Source organism: Malus sylvestris, chromosome 7 (genome assembly GCF_916048215.2).
Source record: "Malus sylvestris chromosome 7, drMalSylv7.2, whole genome shotgun sequence".
Lineage (NCBI taxonomy): Eukaryota > Viridiplantae > Streptophyta > Magnoliopsida > Rosales > Rosaceae > Malus > Malus sylvestris.
Window position 1 is genome coordinate 16,423,073 of NC_062266.1, and position 17,928 is coordinate 16,441,000.

Genomic DNA, 17,928 nt, shown 5'->3' on the forward strand with positions numbered 1-17,928 from the left:
CACATTGCTCCAAACTTAAAGGAAACAGTACCCTTACTCTTCTTTAAGCCATCAGAAGCCAAAAAAAAGGGCTATGGGCTGACCAAAAAATTGGGTAGTTGTGTAAGCAGTAATCCGAATGATCATATAGCCACCAACAGTTTGCTACAACTCTATCAAGTCTTTCATAAATCAATTTACTATCAGTGTCTGTTTGAATGTTTGAACGTTTGAACTTATCTTAAAAATCCATTAGTTAGCAACAAGGTTCTAAAAGACACTAGGCGCTAGTCGGGCGATGGACTAGGGCCAGTGCCTAGGCGGCCAAGTGGGGGGGTCTAGGCAGATTTAGATAAATTTATTATATATTGTATAAATAAGTGTCAACTTATACTTAAACACACCTAATTGCACTAGGATACATTAATTGCAAAATAGAATGGCATATAGATTATAAAGTATTAGACCTTAATACAAAATGAAAGTTATCTACTTTTTATCAAATTGAGAGTCACGAGTTAGGTGGGCGCCTAAGCAGGTCTAGGTGCCCTTTCTTAATTTTTCAAATCCCTAGGGATTAATCGGGGCGGTCGCCCGCCTAGCGCCTAGGCAGTGGTTAGCAGTGAGGTTCTTACAATTCTCCAACACATCTTGGGGAAGTACATAAATCACATGATTCATCAAATTGATCTTGCATTTGCTGTGGAAAATCTACTCAAAAAATTGATCTGAAATCTAAATCAATCCGAGCATGTGCCAAGCAATACAATATCTTCCACTACCATAATTCGTAGGCCTACTTCATACCCATTTGCAATTGTATATCTTCCACATACTTGTTTAGCTTAAAGATTTTAGAATCCTTAAAGGTTTTAGGTTCGATTCGCTCATAAATGGCAAATTCAATATCAAATTATTATCATGGAGTCATTTTGTGGCTTGACGGAACCTTCTACCCCCAATATCGTTTTATTAGGAAAGAAAGAGAAAAAGAAAATATTTTAAACTGCAAAGCAGATGACCAATGACAGCTTATCCGTGTTTAGGAATGCAATCCAATCGTCTATCAGAACATGAATACAGTGCTGAGTGAGAAAGCTCCAACTATTGAGATGTTAAAACTCGTTGTACTAAATAGTAACATTAATGATATTCAAACTTTCTCACAGGCAAGTTTAGATACAACTTGATGCCCAATGCCACATTTTTTTTCATTAGTGTTATAATAAAGGAATTAACTTGGCTCCTCAATGGATGAGAAGTTTCTCCTCAATTCACTACGTGGTCGATTTAAGAAACTTCATACTTATGATCGGAACCGTTCATATTATAAATCACTTTGTAAAGATCATCCCTGCAAAATCAATAAATACTAGATTGTATAGTCATCGAATTGTATAAAAGCATATGAACGAATTCGGTAAAAACATTACGGACCATCTATCTATTTTCATTATCTTGGCTTAGCCCTAGTAATGAAATTCCAACTTTCCTTGGCCACCTGGCGATCAATGAATGCATGATCACTTACTTTTGATTTGATATCAAGGGTGTAGACTAAAAATTTGTATTTTGAATGTTTTAATCTCAACTCTTAACCATATCACTAACATTTTCTCTTATGCAAGTGATATTAATAAACGGAAGAGTCGAACCTAGAACCTTATGTACCAGAATAGATGTTCTTAATCACGTCAGCTATAAGTTCAGCCAACTTTTCTTTTCAAACGAGATAGCTACTGCAGAATCATATACAGCGTAATACGAAGGGATAGCCCAGATAGCCCAACACACATGAAAGAAACGGTCACTAACATCCTCCCAAGTACTCTTTTGTTGAAGATGCAAAGCAAATTACAAGGCAAGATACGGTTTTCAACCAATTTTCCTCAACAAGTTACATGTCCGGAATTTCTAAAACACCAAAATTGTGAAGTAAAACAAACGAATAGCCATCAGAGCATTTCTCACATGCATTGCATCAAGAAAGAGGGCATCTAAGCATAATATATCATGTCCCTTGCATATTACACTACCTACGCGAGAATGTTGTTCAAAGAATACAGCATCTTAGAAATTTAATTCTAATCACGTCCCGACATCTTAGCTCTGAAGCAAATAAGGTGTTTAGTTATACAGGTCATCACGGTAAATAATTTGTTGCTACCCTTGTCACAATGGGTGAGCAATGATGGAACAAAATTGAACGAATTACAAAGAAGAATAAACAATGTGGATTATGGTAACAAGAAAATAGCGAATACCTCTGCCCAACGAACCATACATAACCTAAGTGGCTTGTCAGATGAAGATACCAAGGAACAAGAGAGAGATTGAGAGAACCTTTCCAGTTTTTACATAAATCCCCATTTTATCAGGTTCATTCACTTAGCTTGCAGCTGCGAAGATAGGGATGATCAAACTTAATGTACTTGGTCCAGTATCCTCGATACTTAGTCATCGCCAACTCCAGCCATGGTTTCATGTTGCCATTATAATGCACAACAGCTGCGTTGTCAATCTCAACTCGATCAAGACTTGGGTTGTAACCTAAACCAAGTACATGCCATGACTTCTGTAGTGGATGTGTCAGCCCATAAAATGTAATTAGCCCCGGAGGTAATGTTCCAAGTTTCCAAAGTGTCCTGTCTTCATTCTAAGACCCAAAAAAAAAAAAAGGAAAACAATTATATCAGATGGCAATATTCATAGGAAGGAAAAAAGCCAGTGCCAAGAGTGATGGCCTTGTGGCTGAGCTCATACACAAATCTATGCAAAAGAACAGAACATACAGCAGCAATGAAATACGTAAGATTCCTGACACTCACCATGTTCTGCCACTTGTGATAGATACCAGTAATATCTTTCTTCTTCCACTCCTTAAGATCAAACATGTTCATCCCATATGCCCATCCACATGCGTTTGGATCAAAGTTTCTTGCAATATGAGGATTTGAGAAATTTAGGTACTTGTCAAACCGGTGGAAGCTCTCACCACAGGTTTCTACTGCACCATTTACTTTTCCGTGTAGATCAACTGCCCACAATCCAGTTAAGTCTTTCTGGACAACAATGTCATCATCAAGAAACAAGATCTTATCCAACTTGGGATAAACCTGTGGAAGATAGAACCTCAAATGATTAAGCATCGAGAGATACTTCGGGTTCCTGTACTTCAGATTAGAAGCACCAGATGAGAGAGTGGTAGTATGGTCGGCCTTGAAATAATAGTTTTTCATTGCAGCAGACTCAAGCTGGCGCAGAACCGGGCAGTACGATGAGTTTAGCCACTTAAACTCGTCAACATTTTCAACATGAATAGTGGCTTTTCCAGGAGGATTCAATAAAAACCACATGTTCATGGCTCCAAAGTTAAGCTTATCGGTAACAAGATGGAATACGTGTTTTGACGGATCCTAAAATCACCAAGAAACACACATTAGTTAAACAAGAAACTTGCATCTGACTTCAGTAACAGACATTACGAAGGACTACAGATGGGATATATGTCAAATAGGATACGGTCAACTTTTGAATATTGTTATTTATTTATTTTTGTTTGTTAACTAACATTCAACTTCCTATGAATGAGGTACCTGAAAGAGGCAGTCCAGTTAGAAAAGATAAACATAGCAAGCTTATGATCAAACATCTTCTAATCATTTCATCTGATTGCCACACCTAGAATATTAAAGAAGCAGGTTATACGGATAATAATTAGTGTTTGTACCTTAAGAAAACCAGGTGATGAGATCTTTTATTATTAAGCCTCATATACCAGAAATGGCACCTCATAGAAGTTGAGATGCCTTGGACTTTGACATTCATCAACAGAGTCACCTTGGCGTTTGTGACAGTTTTTCAGTTCCTTTGGAAACAGACACAAAGATACGCACAATGAAACTACCAGCATAGAATAACAGTTCAGCTCACCTTGGCATTTATGACAGTAGAGTTGACGACGACTGATGCAGCCAAGACGTTGTCCGAGAAGAGAGCATAATGATAAAGATTTGGATTTTCCAAGTTCTCACTTCTAGGGAACTTTCTCTTCTCAAGGGGGAGGAGGTAATAATCTATGGTTAGGCGCATAGATAAGCAGTGGATTCCATTTGGGATGGTCTTGGCAGCTAACTGACTAAGAAATGTGCTCTGCTTTTTCAAGCTCCGAACTTGTTCATCTGCAGTCTGAAGCATTGCTCTCAGCTTCCCAGTGACCAGGTTGCAATCATACAGTTGCTCTCTTGCTTTTGAAAGAACTTGGCCCATAGCTTTTATTTTCTCCGGTGCACTACAAGCAATTCAGGTGTGGAATAAGTAACTGCCATAATTACCAGTACAGATCAAAGGAAGAGGTGGTAATATTTACTATGTGCTCACAAACATTACATGTCCATAATCACATTACCTTTGAGATAAATCCGCATCAGCAGTTGCCTCTCCCACTGCACGCTGGGATTCTTTGAGTCGAGTTTGTAGTTGTTGGAACAGATCAAGCTTGTTCTTCATCTTTGCAATACTCAAGTAGACCCTTGCCATTATGATTTGGTCCCGTATCAAGCGCACCATTGAATCAGAGTTCTCGTTCTCATTTTCTTTCCTCCAAATACTGTATTTTCCTAGAACTGCAGAATCAACTGATTTGGACCGCTCAATGGCTGCAGTTTCAAGCCTTACAACTGATTCGTCATCCCATTGTATCAACTCATTTGCACGCTTTTCACGTCTCTTCTCTCTTAGTTGCTGCAGAAGTGTTTATAAAAGAAAATATTAGAACCTCAAAAAAAATGATAAACAGTTACAGAACTAATAAAACTTAAGTAGACAGAACCATGATTTAAGTTTATTTCATTTTGATTCTATTAGTTGGAAAAAGTGAAATAAACAATTAAAGTCAAGAAACATATGACCGTGGCAAAAATATAGCACAATGAAGTATGATCATTACCCTTCTGGCTAGTTTTGCAGGATCAAGAGGTTGAGCGTGATCATCTGCAAACAATACAAAGTCAAAAAAGCAAGTAGAAATGTATTACAGACAAAAGAAAGTACTACTAGAAAGTTATTACCACCTGAAGAATCATCCACTTTAACCCTAGGTGTCTCTTGTCTGGCATCTACAGCAGTCAAATTTATCTTCACAGACAAATCAAAACACAAAGAATCAGCAGCAACAAACAATTATAACTTTGCAGCAGAGAACAAAAGATATCAAGAATGAAAAAATTCAAGAAGCATACAAGGCATACTGACCTGAGAATCTGTAACAACTGAATTATTTGCTCCAATGACCTTCCATGAAGCCGACAAATTGTTTTTCCTAAAGAAATCAAGGCTCAAAGGCCCCATGTCATTCGTGCTGGCTGAAATTACATCAATGACCTGATATGTTGATCCAATCAGTGTGCTTGTTAGCAACAAAAGTCAACATAACAGAAAACCGCTGCCACTTATAGGAATTACATGTGGATAACTCATAGATTCATTAAAGTTGCACTTGCCTCTTTTGAGAAAAGAGATTTCACATGTTGCAGTGCCAGCCCTTGTCTCCAATCCAGATTCTGCACCAGCTTCTTGTTCTCAAAACGTATTTTGTTTTCCAAAACAAACTATTATACACTACGTAAGATATCCAGCTGAATTGATGGAAGTATGAAAAATACCTTTTCACCAGGACTAGATGAGATGTCACTATGATCTGCAAAATTTGCAATAAAAAACAGTTATACTACAGCTGGTAAACACAAGTGTTTCATACCCATAATAAAGTCAGAAAGTAACGAACAAAGCTGGGCCATAAAAAGCAGCAATTGGCAAAATCATTTTTTCTTTTAGGGTTTGACATTAGTAAAAGTTTCAAGATTCGAACAGGAATTGAAGTAAACAAGATATCAACAGACGTCTTTTCCATAGGATTTTTATTGGATCATAAGCCCCTGTGGGTTGATCAATAAGGTATAAAATAACCAAGTTCACGCAAACTCTGATAAACTACTTCATATAAATCAACAACACAACAACAACAACAACAAAGCCTTTTCCCACTAAGTGGGGTCGGCTATGTGAATCCTAGAACGCCATTGCGCTCGGTTTTGTGTCATGTCCTCCGTTAGATCCAAGTACTCTAAGTCTTTTCTTAGGGTCTCTTCCAAAGTTTTTCTAGGTCTTCCTCTACCCCTTCAGCCCTGAACCTCTGTCCCGTAGTCACATCTTCGAACTGGATCGTCAGTAGGCCTTCTTTGCACATGTCCAACCTACTCATTCCTAATCTTATCCTTTCTCGTGAGCCCACACCTCCAACGAAGCATCCTCATCTCTGCTACACCCATTTTGTGTACATGTTGATGCTTCACCGCCCAACATTCTGTGCCATACAGCATCGCCGACCTTATTGCCGTCCTATAAAATTTTCCCTTGAGCTTCAGTGACATACGACGATCACACAACACGCTGGATGCACTCTTCCACTTCATCCATCCCACTTGTATTCCATATATTCTGTCTTTGATCGGCTTAGGCGAGGACCTTTAGATTCCAACACTTCTCTCCAAAGGTTAAGCTTCGCATTTACCCCTTCCTAAGTTTCATGTATCAACCCTATATCGTCTGCGTAAAGCATACACCAAGGAATAACATCTTGAATATGTCATGTTAACTCATCCATTACCAATGCAAAAAGGTAAGGACTTAAGGATTGTTGATGCACAAAATCAGTGAGGACTTTGGTACAACAGAAAGTATTAAGTTTGTGACCTTCGCTAGATTGCTCCGGTCACTAGTGTGGATAAGTATGTAAAAGGATAGAGACAGGAGAGCAAACACAAGATATACGTGGTTCACTCAGATTGGCTACGTCCACGGAGTAAAGGAGTTCTCATTAATTGTGAAGGGTTTACACAAGTACATAGGTTCAAGCTCTCCTTTAATGGGTACAAGTGAATGATTTAGTACAAATGGTATTAGGAAATATTTTGGGAGAATGATTTCCTTTTATTGAAGAGAGTTTCTAGCTTTGTTCTGACATTGACACGTGTCGTGTTGTGATTGGCTTCCGATGTTGACACGTGTCGCGCTATGATTGGCTTCCGATGTCGACACGTGTCGCTCTGTAATTGGCCTCCTGGTTGGAGGGGAAGCTCCTCGGTTGGGGACTTGCAAGATCCAAGCCATTGAGTAATCACGAAACTTCTAAGTACCGAAGTGTGGTATCGTCTTCACTTGCCTTATCTGTCTCATAGGTAGATGTGGCATCTTCTCTGGAAATACTCTTCCTCCGTCTAGGGGTGGTATCTTTAACTAGTGGAGATGCACAAGGTAATGTATCAATTTCACTTGAAGCTTACTTGTAGTTTCAGGCTTGGTCAAGCGTGATACAAACCATGTAGTAGGAGTCCCCCAAGTCACCGAGCTAGGGGATCTGCTGAAAGAGGTGACAAACAAAGTAAGCAATCATAGCTCCAAGCAATCAGTCCCAGATCAAAAGTTTGATTTCGAGTTCTGACTGATTGTTCTCATTCTCCTTATCTTGCAGACAGCATGAAGGATAAAGAGAAGAAAATGAGAAGAGATGATATGAGATACTTTTGCTTTTGAAGAAGTAACTTTCCATAGGCTTATTCTTGAACTGGGCTGGAGGGTTTTCTGGTTACCTCTAGAGTATAAGGCCGACTGAAGAATTTGAGGGTCAAAACAAGTCCATCAAATCTAGAGTACATTCGACCCTGCTGATATGGGATACTTTTACTGTTGACAAAGTAGTGGAAGTATCGGCACGTGTTCTGTTACGCTTGTCTCCACATGCTTCCTTGTATCCTTCTAACTTGCCCTATCTGTTCCTCAGGCAGATGTGGTATCTTCTCTGGAAGCATAAGATGTTGAAGATGAGTACTCGAGAGCAATGCCAGGTAAGTAATCAGGTAAGGGGTTCCTGACTGGAAGCTTGATTCCAAGTGCTGACTGATTGCTCTTTCTCCTTGCCTTGCAGGTAAGAACAAGGCCAAAGGAAAAGAAAGGGAAAAAGCATGATATGGGATACTCTTGCTTTTAACCCTGATGATATGAGATATTCTTGCTCTGGTGTAGCTTGTTTGCAGAGGTATTATCGGGGGAAAAAAAAGCTGAGTAATTCGAGAGGCTTCGTTGGGAGTGCCCTTTCAGATATGAGGAAGGGTTGAGCATTTTTGCAGATCTGCCTGTCCGTTGAGGATGGATGTCGACATATATAGGAGTCTCCCTAACAACAAGTAGTAATGCTATTCCTTTACCCTTCTTGGTCATAGCACTGTAGTGGGAACTGCCAGCTTCACGTGTTTTAACTCTATCAGAGCACTTTGAAAAAGTGGTCTGTGGTATCTAGAAAGCTGATGTTGCGTGTGAAGATTACAAACAAGCTTTATCCAAGGAGATCTGGCTCTCGAAGTTGAGAAAGCGATGTCTTTTCAGTTTTCGAACAAGCGCTCCTGTCGGGGATCTGGCTCTCGAGATTCGGAGAACGGTGCCTCTTTGATTTTTGAGAAAGCAATCCTGCTGGGAGTCTAGCTCTTGAAATTCGAAGAGCGGTGTCTCTTCAATTTTTGAGAAAGTAATCCTGTTGGGAGTCTGGCTCTCGAGATTCGGAGGGCGATGCCTCTTCGATTTTGGAGCAAGCAATGTTGTTAGGAGTGTTTTCTCGAATGTGAGTAAAGGTTGGGCATTTTTGCTAGTCTACCTTGCCACGAAGCACAGAGGTTGACACACAGGGACTTTCCAATTATCCAGCAGTGGTGCTGTTCCTTTACCCTTGTGGGTAATAATATGGTAGCTAAACCTTCAAAATTTATGTGTCTAAACTTTGTTAGTGTTGTTTCTTTGCTATTCTTTTACCCTTCTTAGTCATAGCGATGTAGTGGAAGCTGCAAGCTTCACGTGCCTAAACTTTGTCAGAGATCTTTGGCAAAGTTATCTGTGGTACCCATGAGCTGATGTTGCGTGTGGAAAGTGGATGATTGAACAGTAAGATTCACGTGCTTTCTACTTCACCAGAAATCTTCGACAGATTGCCCGTAATTTCCGCAAAGCTGAGTGTGCATACGACAGGTGCTGACAAGGCAAAGTTATCTGTGGTACCCATGAGCTGATGTTGCGTGTGGAAAGTGGATGATTAAACAGTAAGATTCACGTGCTTTCTACTTCACCAGAAATCTTCGACAGATTGCCCGTATTTTCCGCAAAGCTGAGTGCATGTGACAGGTGCTGACAAGGCTAAGAAAGCAGATGCCTCTTCGATTTCTGAGATCGGCCCTCGTGGTCTCTGAGCAGCCCAGCTTTTGAGAAAGCAAGCGCCTCTTCAATTTTTGAGATTGGCCCTCGTGGTCTTTGAGCAGCCCAGCTTTTGAGAAAGAAAACGCCTATTCGATCTTTGAGATCGGCTCTCGTGGTCTCTGAGCAGCCCAACTTTTGACAAAGCAAACGCTTCTTCGATTTCTGAGCAGGTGCCTCTTCGATTTCTGAAGCTCCATCGAGTGCAGATTTTTATAAAGGCTGGCATTAAGTTCCAAAGCACACTTGAATCTCCACCAGTAGAAGCTCCCTTCTTGCACTTCTAAGATCTTGATTTGTCCGACCTCTTCTCTCTTCAGCACCTTTGAAAATGTCTGGCCCTTCCGACTGTCGTTTTGACTTGAATCTTGGTGAAGAGGCAGCCGCGCCTTCTCCAAACAACATATGGCGTCCATCCTTCTTATCCCCTACTGGTCCTCTTACCGTTGGGGATTCCATGATGAAGAATGATATGACCGCTGCGGTGGTGGCCAAGAACATTCTCACTCCCAAAGATAACAGACTTCTTTCCAAACGGTCTGATGAGTTGGCTGTTAAGGATTCTCTGGCTCTCAGTGTTCAGTGTGCAGGTTCTGTGTCAAATATGGCCCAACGCCTATTTGCTCGAACCCACCAAGTTGAATAATTGGCGACTGAAGTGATGAGTCTCAAGCAGGAGATTAGAGGGCTCAAGCATGAGAATGAACAGTTGCACAGGCTCGCACATGACTATGCTACAAACATGAAGAGGAAGCTTGACCAGGTGAAGGAATCTGATGGTCAGATTTTACTTGATCATCAGAGGTTTGTGGGCTTGTTCCAAAGGCATTTATTGCCTTCGTCTTCTGGGGCTGTACCGCATAATGAAGCTCCAAATGATCAGCCTCCGATGCCTCTTCCTTCTAGAGTTCTGTCAAGTACTGAGGCTCCGAGTGATCACCCTCCGGTGCCTTCTCTTTCTGGGGCTCTACCGACTGCTGAGACTTCTCCTAAGCAACCTTTATGAAGGCTCCCTCTTGTTTGTTTATTTTGACTCATGTATATGTACATATTGTAACTTATCGGAGATATCAATAAATAAGTTTTGCTTCATTTCAACGTATTGTGTTCAATACACCAAAACCTTTGCTTCATTTCAACGTATTGTGTTAAATACACCAAAGCCTTTTTCACTAAATTCTTTGAATTTTTCTTTTGTTGAAGCTTGTATGTTGAAGCTTGTATGTTGAAGCTTTGTGAGTGAAGCATATAGGTTGAGGTAGTGTTCCCTTAATTTGAGGAAAACTTCTCGGTTGGAGACTTGAAAAATCCAAGTCACTGAGTGGGATCGGCATATGAATCTTAAAACGCCATTGTGCTCGGTCCTGTGTCATGTCCTCCGTTAGATCCAAGTACTCTAAGTCTTTTCTTAAGAGTCTCTTCCAAAGTTTTCCTAGGTCTTCCTCTACCCCTTCGACCCTGAACCTCTATCCCGTATTCGCATCTTCTAACCGGAGCGTTAGTAGGCCTTCTTTGCAAATATCCAAACCACCGTAACCAATTTTCTCTCAGCTTTCCTACAATTTCGGCTACTCCTACTTTCCCTCGGATATCCTCATTCCTAATCTTATCCTTTCTCATGTGCCCACACATCCAACGAAGCATCCTCATCTCCGTTACACCCATTTTGTGTACGTGTTGATGCTTCACCGCCCAACATTCTGTGCGCAGCATCGCCGGCCTTATTGTCATCCTATAAAATTTTCCCTTGAGCTTCAATGGCATACGGCGGTCACACAACACGCCGGATGCACTCTTCCACTTCATCCATCCAGCTTGTATTCTATGGTTGAGATCTCCATCTAATTCTCCATTCTTTTGCAAGATAGATCCTAGGTAGCTAAAGCAGTCGCTCTTTGGTATTTCCTGATCTCCAATCCTCACCCCTAGCTCATTTTGGCCTCCATTTGCACTGAACTTGCACTCCATATATTTTGTCTTTGATCAGCTTAGGCGAAGACCTTTAGATTCCAACACTTCTCTCCAAAGGTTAAGCTTCACATTTACCCCTTCCTGAGTTTCATCTATCAACACTATATCGTCTGCGAAAAGCATACACCAAGGAATATCATCTTGAATATGTCCTGTTAACTCATCCATTACCAACACAAAAAGATAAGGGCTTAAGGATGAGCCTTGATGTAATCCTACAGTTATAGGGAAGCTTTTGGTTTGTCCTTCATGAGTTCTTACAGCAGTCTTTGCTCCTTCATACATATCCTTTATAGCTTGGATATATGCTACTCGTACTCCTTTCTTCTCCAAAATCCTCCAGAGAATGTCTCTTGGGACCCTATTATACGCTTTTTCCAAATCTATAAAGACCATGTGTAAATCCTTTTTCCCCTCTCTATATCTTTCCATCAATCTTTGTAAGAGATAGATTGCCTCCATGATTGAGCGCCCTGGCATGAACCCGAATTGGTTGTCCGAAACCCGTGTCTCTTGCCTCAATCTATGCTCAATGACTCTCTCCCAGAGCTTCATTGTATGACTCATTAGCTTAATACCCCTATAGTTCATGCAATTTTGTACGTCGCCCTTATTCTTGTAGATAGGCACCAAAGTGCTATTTCGTCACTCATTTGGCATCTTCTTCGTTTTTAAAATCCTATTGAAAAAGTCAGTGAGCCATGCTATACCTGTCTCTCCCAAAACTTTCCACACTTCGATCGATATATCATCTGGGCCCACTGCTTTTCTATGCTTCATCTTCTTCAAAGCTACAACCACTTCTTCCTTCCTGATTCGACGATAAAAGGAATAGTTTCTACACTCTTCTGAGTTACTCAACTCCCCTAAAGAAGTACTCCTTTCATGTCCTTCATTGAAAAGATTATGAAAATAACCTCTCAATTTGTCTTTGACCACGTTCACTGTAGCAAGAACCTTTCCATCCTTGATGCACCTCACTTGGTTTAGGTCCCTTGTCTTCTTTTCCCTTGCTCTAGCAAGTTTATACATATCCAACTCTCCTTCTTTGATATTACTTCATATCAATCGATTGAAGAATTTAGAAAACAAATATATCTGAGGCAATGATGGGAAGCATCACAAAACATGAGCAATGTGTTGTAAGACTTGTGACAGAGAGGGATATATAGCTCTCTTCTTAGACACTCGTATAGGTTATAAGATTCATAAGTAATTTTCAAGATTTATGTCCTCTGACTTCTTGTCAGTCTATTTATCAAGAGACAATAACTTCAAAAGACAGCCCAGTGGCACTTCTTCCATTTTACCACTTTGAAAAAAACTTCACAATTAACAGAATATTATTTTCATCAAGACGTAGTCTTAACAAACTAATTACTTCACAAACTGAACCGTATGAGCAACAAAAGATAAAATCTTTCATTGTCTACTTTTTTCTGAGAAAAATAAACATATTCTTGTCTATATAGGGCATCTGTTCGCTATTTCTTCTATGCATGTAACAGTAGCACATAAAGTCTCAAAATGCTATTTCGTTTTCCAATATCCAAGAACAAACAGTCTATAATACAAAATGAAAATAGGAAGAGGCTTTTTTTTTTTTTTTTTTTTTTTTTCTGTCAAGGGAAGAGGTTTTGTTAAAGTTGCATAAATACCAAACAAGCCATATGAATATTAAGCATTCTTTCATCACGCTTCCAAGTATGTGACTCAACTATCATAGCCTCTTGTAAAGCTAAAGAGAAAGTATATTAGTCTGCCAGTCAGCGTAAAACAGACATGGTAAAGTTATCATTTGCTGAACTGAAAATGGTATGCATCACACAATGCTCATCTTCTTTATTACATAATATGCGGTAGACCCTTACAATGCATTTTGAATCCAGATGTCAGCATCATGAAGAAGAAAAAACTCAGCAATTCTTTGAATAGTCAGCTAGACAGGTATACAGCCCAGTATACAGTACAAGGTGTGACCATAACTGTTGTATAAAAATTGTATATTTTCATTTTTCATTGAAGGATGATACTAATAAGCACAATGATTATAAATCCTAATCAAGTTAAATCTATCACCGTAATATGCTTAAAGCTTGGAGGCCAAGGTAACAACACAAAGGTAAATTCCAAGTTTTCAAAGCACAAGGAGCAACATGAAGCATTAGATTCAACAACAAAAATACTTGAAATGTCTGAAACAAATGGAGCATTCTTCTGGACCCAAAAAGTACCAGCATCGCAACACGAACACTTGAAAAGTGAAGCAACAATCTTGTTTTTCAAAGCGGAAATTTCCCCAATATGGCATCGATTTAGCTGTTTTCTGATTTTTCTGAAGCAACGAAAGCAGCAATTGCAAGCAAGAGAGGTAAATTATACTAAATTGGAAAGCCGAAAAGGATCTAATTGAGAACTAAATTCTAATGCAAACCTAAACTTCAATTGCACAGAATTAGTTACATACGCATACATATAATATATATACACACACATACATTTTTCAACAGAAATGGAAATAATAAATTAAGCACTGACCGGAGATGTGGAGGCCACGGCCGACGAAGAAAATCAAGGGGACAAGAAGCGCAAAGAAAATAAGAATCGCAAGAGGGAATCGAGATCCAGAGGCTCGGTTCCTGTGGGTGCCCGCATTCGATAGCCCCCGCTTCGACGCCATTGCCGATCAATCACCTAAAGTTGATCAAACCAACAGAAAAAGTCAGACTTCCAGAATCCATAGATACAGAGAGAGAGAGAGAGAGAGAGAGAGAGAGAGAGGGGGGGGGGGAGGGGATTTACAGAGGGGATCTTGCTGAATTGGAGACGATATGAACCGAAGCTAGAGCCGAAAGCGAGGGAAAGAATCGGAATCCATGGATGGGGAAGGAGTGATCTGCAAAACACAGCGATTTTTTATTTTTTTTCATTTATTTATTTTTTTAATTTATAGTTTTGGTTTTTTGGGAGTGTTTTGCTGTTTCTCAACATTTTCTTTGCCTCAATTACTCAGATGCTTTATTTTGTTTAATAATGGAATTGAAGTACGTAGGACCATCGCTATCGCTAGCTGTAATTGTGACTTCAAGAAGAAAAAATAAAATAAAAATAAGAAATCACAACTACACGCATTTTTATCTTTAAACAGTTTTGTTAATTTTTAATCATCAAATTAAATGGAATCAAACAAAACACAAAACAATATTAAATAATATATAAAAGTATTGTCATAAAATCTCCACCCAAGGCCGCTCTCAAATTTGAATTCAGATTAGCCACAAGAAAATTAGTCCTCGCACCTAAACCCGTACTTTAAATCACTGAAAGCATCTTACTGAACTAATGAAGACATTCAAGTATTAACTAGCAATTACATGCTCATAGTTTATTTATTTATTTACTTTGATGATCTTTTTTAGAGAAAAGAATCGGTACAAAATGAGGATTCATGGAACCAAAAGAACTGACTTGGACAAACGGGAATTATAAATTCCGTGTAGAGTTTACGGAGGAGATGCATCAAGTAACAAAATTGAGTTGGACAAGATTCTGAAGACAGTCGGAATAGAAGACATAACTCTTTCGTGCGTATGCATAAACCCGGGGAGTTTGGGAATGAATTAAATCCAGCATATGCCTATATGATAACAAATTTATGATAGGTTTGTGCCAGGTGACCCAGGTTTCACATCAACTTCATTTTGCTCATAACTAATAAGTTGAAAAAAAATTCAATATATATTTGGTGAGCTGTTAGACATTCAAAAATGAGATAGTTTAGTTGCAGTCCTTGGTCCCTAATTGTTATAAACTCAAATCTTATGTATTTTAGGTTTTTTTATTGAAGTCCCTCTCCTACCACATAAATGATAATAATAAAAGAGATGCAGTAATACCAACAAAGACTCAACTAACACACCCCGACCCGGAATGTCCACTAGGACTCCGAATCGAGCTGCGCTGGCCAACACCTGGGAGGTGACGAAGCCATACAATGTGATGATGTGGAAAAAATGTGAATAAATTTAAACCTAAAAGTGCCTAATGCCAGAGTGCGCTGGTGAGCGGGAATGAACCCACTTCACACATGACATTAGAGCATAAGTAAGTACCGTAGAGTGAATTAAGAATCGTATCCTCGGAAGAATCTCCAATACTAAGAATTTCCACAAATCTTCGATGATAAGAAAGCTCAGTTAATAAAACCTGGAGGGTGGAAACAAAATAAGGGTGAGTTGCCCTAGAAATAAAATTTGAATAGAAACCATATAAAACTTTATAACCCCTCGCTACGACACATGTATAGTTTCCAGAAAAATCCTAAATATACCACAACATAGCATCTCATCAGCAATATAAATAATCATGTGATTTATAACCCATACTAGCACGCAAGTCGAAGTCACCCATGGTGACCTGTACGACTGCATCCATATCTCATCACATATGCTAGCTCATCACATATCTCATCACATATGCTAGCTCATCACATATCATATATTTCATCACATATGCTAGCTCATAAGTCTGAGTGACCGATAGTGACCTGTACGACTTATCCATAGCTCATCATATATCTCATCACATATGCTAGCTCATCACATATTTCATCACATATGCTAGCTCATCACATATCCTTGCACACGAGTCGGAACCACCTATAGTGGTCTGTAAGACAGGACTGGGTGTAAATAAGTACGCTCAAGCGCTATGATCACGTGAAGACTGTGCGAATAATCGTGGGTCACCTACGAGTTGGAACCACCTATAGTGGTCTGTACGACAGGCCTGTGCACCTATCTTGGATCTAAGGTGAGCGTAAGGTGCAGGAGGTGAACATCACGTGAACGATTGTGCCCTGGCCATGGGCGGGAGCACTAACACCAGGGTGCAGGTTTATGAACTCTAAATGCATCTCATATGACATATACAACTCATAGGCAACTTGTACGACAATGTCGGAGTTGCCTAATACATAATGTGATCATGTCATAACTCAATCATTTCAACTAATACCGTAACTCATCTGAACTTACCTATGTGTTCCGCGTTCATCTTCGCACTTCAAAGCATTCATAATAATTTTGTGCAGGTAGTATACACATGGATATGCCATAATGCAAATCTAAAACTCAACCATGTCACAATATTTTTCCAATATATACATATATATATATATGTATAATGTGGCGTAAAATGCACAATCTATAACGCCCTACTCCCGAATTATTTATTTTCAGAAATAATTATAGGGGATAAGTCCAACTAAACACTAGTTTAATTAACTATCATTACTTACGTTTCCTTATTTCAGTTTCTTGATTCCTTCCACATTGATTTATGACCAACATCCAATCACTAAAAACATAAGGTTAAATCTCATATTTTCACCAATTTCCTTCGCAATGCTCAATTCCCAAACAAGGTTTTTGTTTCAAATATTGTATGATTGCATCTAACGTCTCGTTAAACTACCTACGTACCCTAAACAGAGATCAAACCATTCGTAGTTCACATTAGTACTTCAAAGTATACACAGTAATTATATGCAATAATCAATTTATAACCGTTTGTGGAATTATATATATATATACACACACGATAGAAAGGAAACGACCCACTTACCTGAGGTTCGCTGATAGGAGCATATTTATGCGACTTAGTCGGCTTGTTCTTATGCATTTATGTCGTGTTTCCTTAGTTATTTTAATGTTTAAAGTCATTTTCGTATGTTTTCAGATTTTAAGGACAAAGTAGGCAAGAAGATGCATTTTGGAGCATTTTGGAGCAAAATGGAGCTTGGAATGCATGTCACATATTTGGAACCAAGGTTTGGACGAAATTGAAGACTTAAAGAGGCTAAGAATGTGAAGAATTAATGTACAAAGGATCAAGAACTCAGCCACAAAAGGACACACATCCTTGCCGTGCAATCCACATAGCATTCCCTTTGGATTCCCATGCATGCTTAATCATCCTTGTCCCCTAAAATATTTCTGATTTCATGCCTCAATACACTCAATTATCACACTCAATTGCTGCATACCTCTTGTTCCCTTCACCCATCAGATTTCACACAACTTTCACAACCATTCCATGCACCAATTGATGCTCCATCATCCACATTTGGGATCCAATGCCGTGTGCAACACATGTTGCTGCACCTTTAACTAATTTATGAAACATTTCACCTCCCCTTTTCATTTCCATGCAATGAACACAATCATTCATGCTCCCTAGCTGAAATACCACTCCATTTTACCCTCCATACTTTGCATCATTGCTCCATTTTCATCCTTGGACCATTGCACACCACAAATTCACCCTCCTTGCTGTGCATTTCCCCCACTGCCTAATCTGATTCTCTAGGGTTTTTGGGGCCTATATATACATGTTTACAACCCTTGGCAAAGGGTTGAACCTCCCATATTCATCATTCGTCACAGAAAATTCGTCCATGCACACCCTAGGCAGCCAAACACCCCAAAAACACCATTCTAGTGCCCAGAAAACATAACAGCCACTCCACCTTCTTCCACCCTCTTTGCCGACTTCTCTACCATCCTCCAACCATCAAACACTCCTCCACACTCGCCCTAAACCTCTCCATACCATTCCCCATCCATTCTACACCATAAAACTACCAAAAACATCTTCACAAACCAATCTGCTGCAAGCAAG

The 17,928-nt window shown here is 39.5% G+C and overlaps 1 protein-coding gene across 2 annotated transcripts; it reads right to left on the reverse strand.

Moving 5' to 3' along the window:
* Nucleotides 1-1,928: 1,928 nt before the first annotated feature.
* LOC126628636 (polygalacturonate 4-alpha-galacturonosyltransferase-like) lies at nt 1,929-14,243 on the reverse strand. 2 transcript variants are annotated; one of them, XM_050298402.1, is made up of 11 exons: nt 14,050-14,243; nt 13,786-13,941; nt 5,643-5,677; nt 5,481-5,540; nt 5,233-5,361; nt 5,052-5,115; nt 4,928-4,971; nt 4,388-4,722; nt 3,913-4,270; nt 2,808-3,395; nt 1,929-2,635 (listed from the first exon to the last, which is right to left on the reverse strand). In XM_050298402.1, the coding sequence occupies exons 2-11, from the start codon at nt 13,925-13,927 to the stop codon at nt 2,360-2,362; spliced, it is 2,031 nt and encodes a 676-aa protein (XP_050154359.1). In that variant the 5' UTR covers nt 13,928-13,941; nt 14,050-14,243; the 3' UTR covers nt 1,929-2,359. The 2 variants fall into 2 exon arrangements, with proteins under 2 accessions (XP_050154359.1, XP_050154360.1); XM_050298403.1 differs by lacking the exon at nt 14,050-14,243 and adding an exon at nt 13,471-13,582 and having other exon boundaries at nt 13,786-13,932.
* Nucleotides 14,244-17,928: the final 3,685 nt, after the last annotated feature.

Bases quoted from the DNA above. Each gene is read 5' to 3' on its own strand.
- LOC126628636 (XM_050298402.1), bottom strand. From the start codon at position 13,927: ATGGCGTCGAAGCGGGGGCTATCGAATGCGGGCACCCACAGGAACCGA. The intron at 5,362-5,480 runs GCAAGTGCAACT...TCAACATATCAG, and splicing joins AATCTCTTTTCTCAAAAGAG to GTCATTGATGTAATTTCAGC. The intron at 4,972-5,051 runs GTGGTAATAACT...TATTGTTTGCAG, and splicing joins TAAAGTGGATGATTCTTCAG to ATGATCACGCTCAACCTCTT.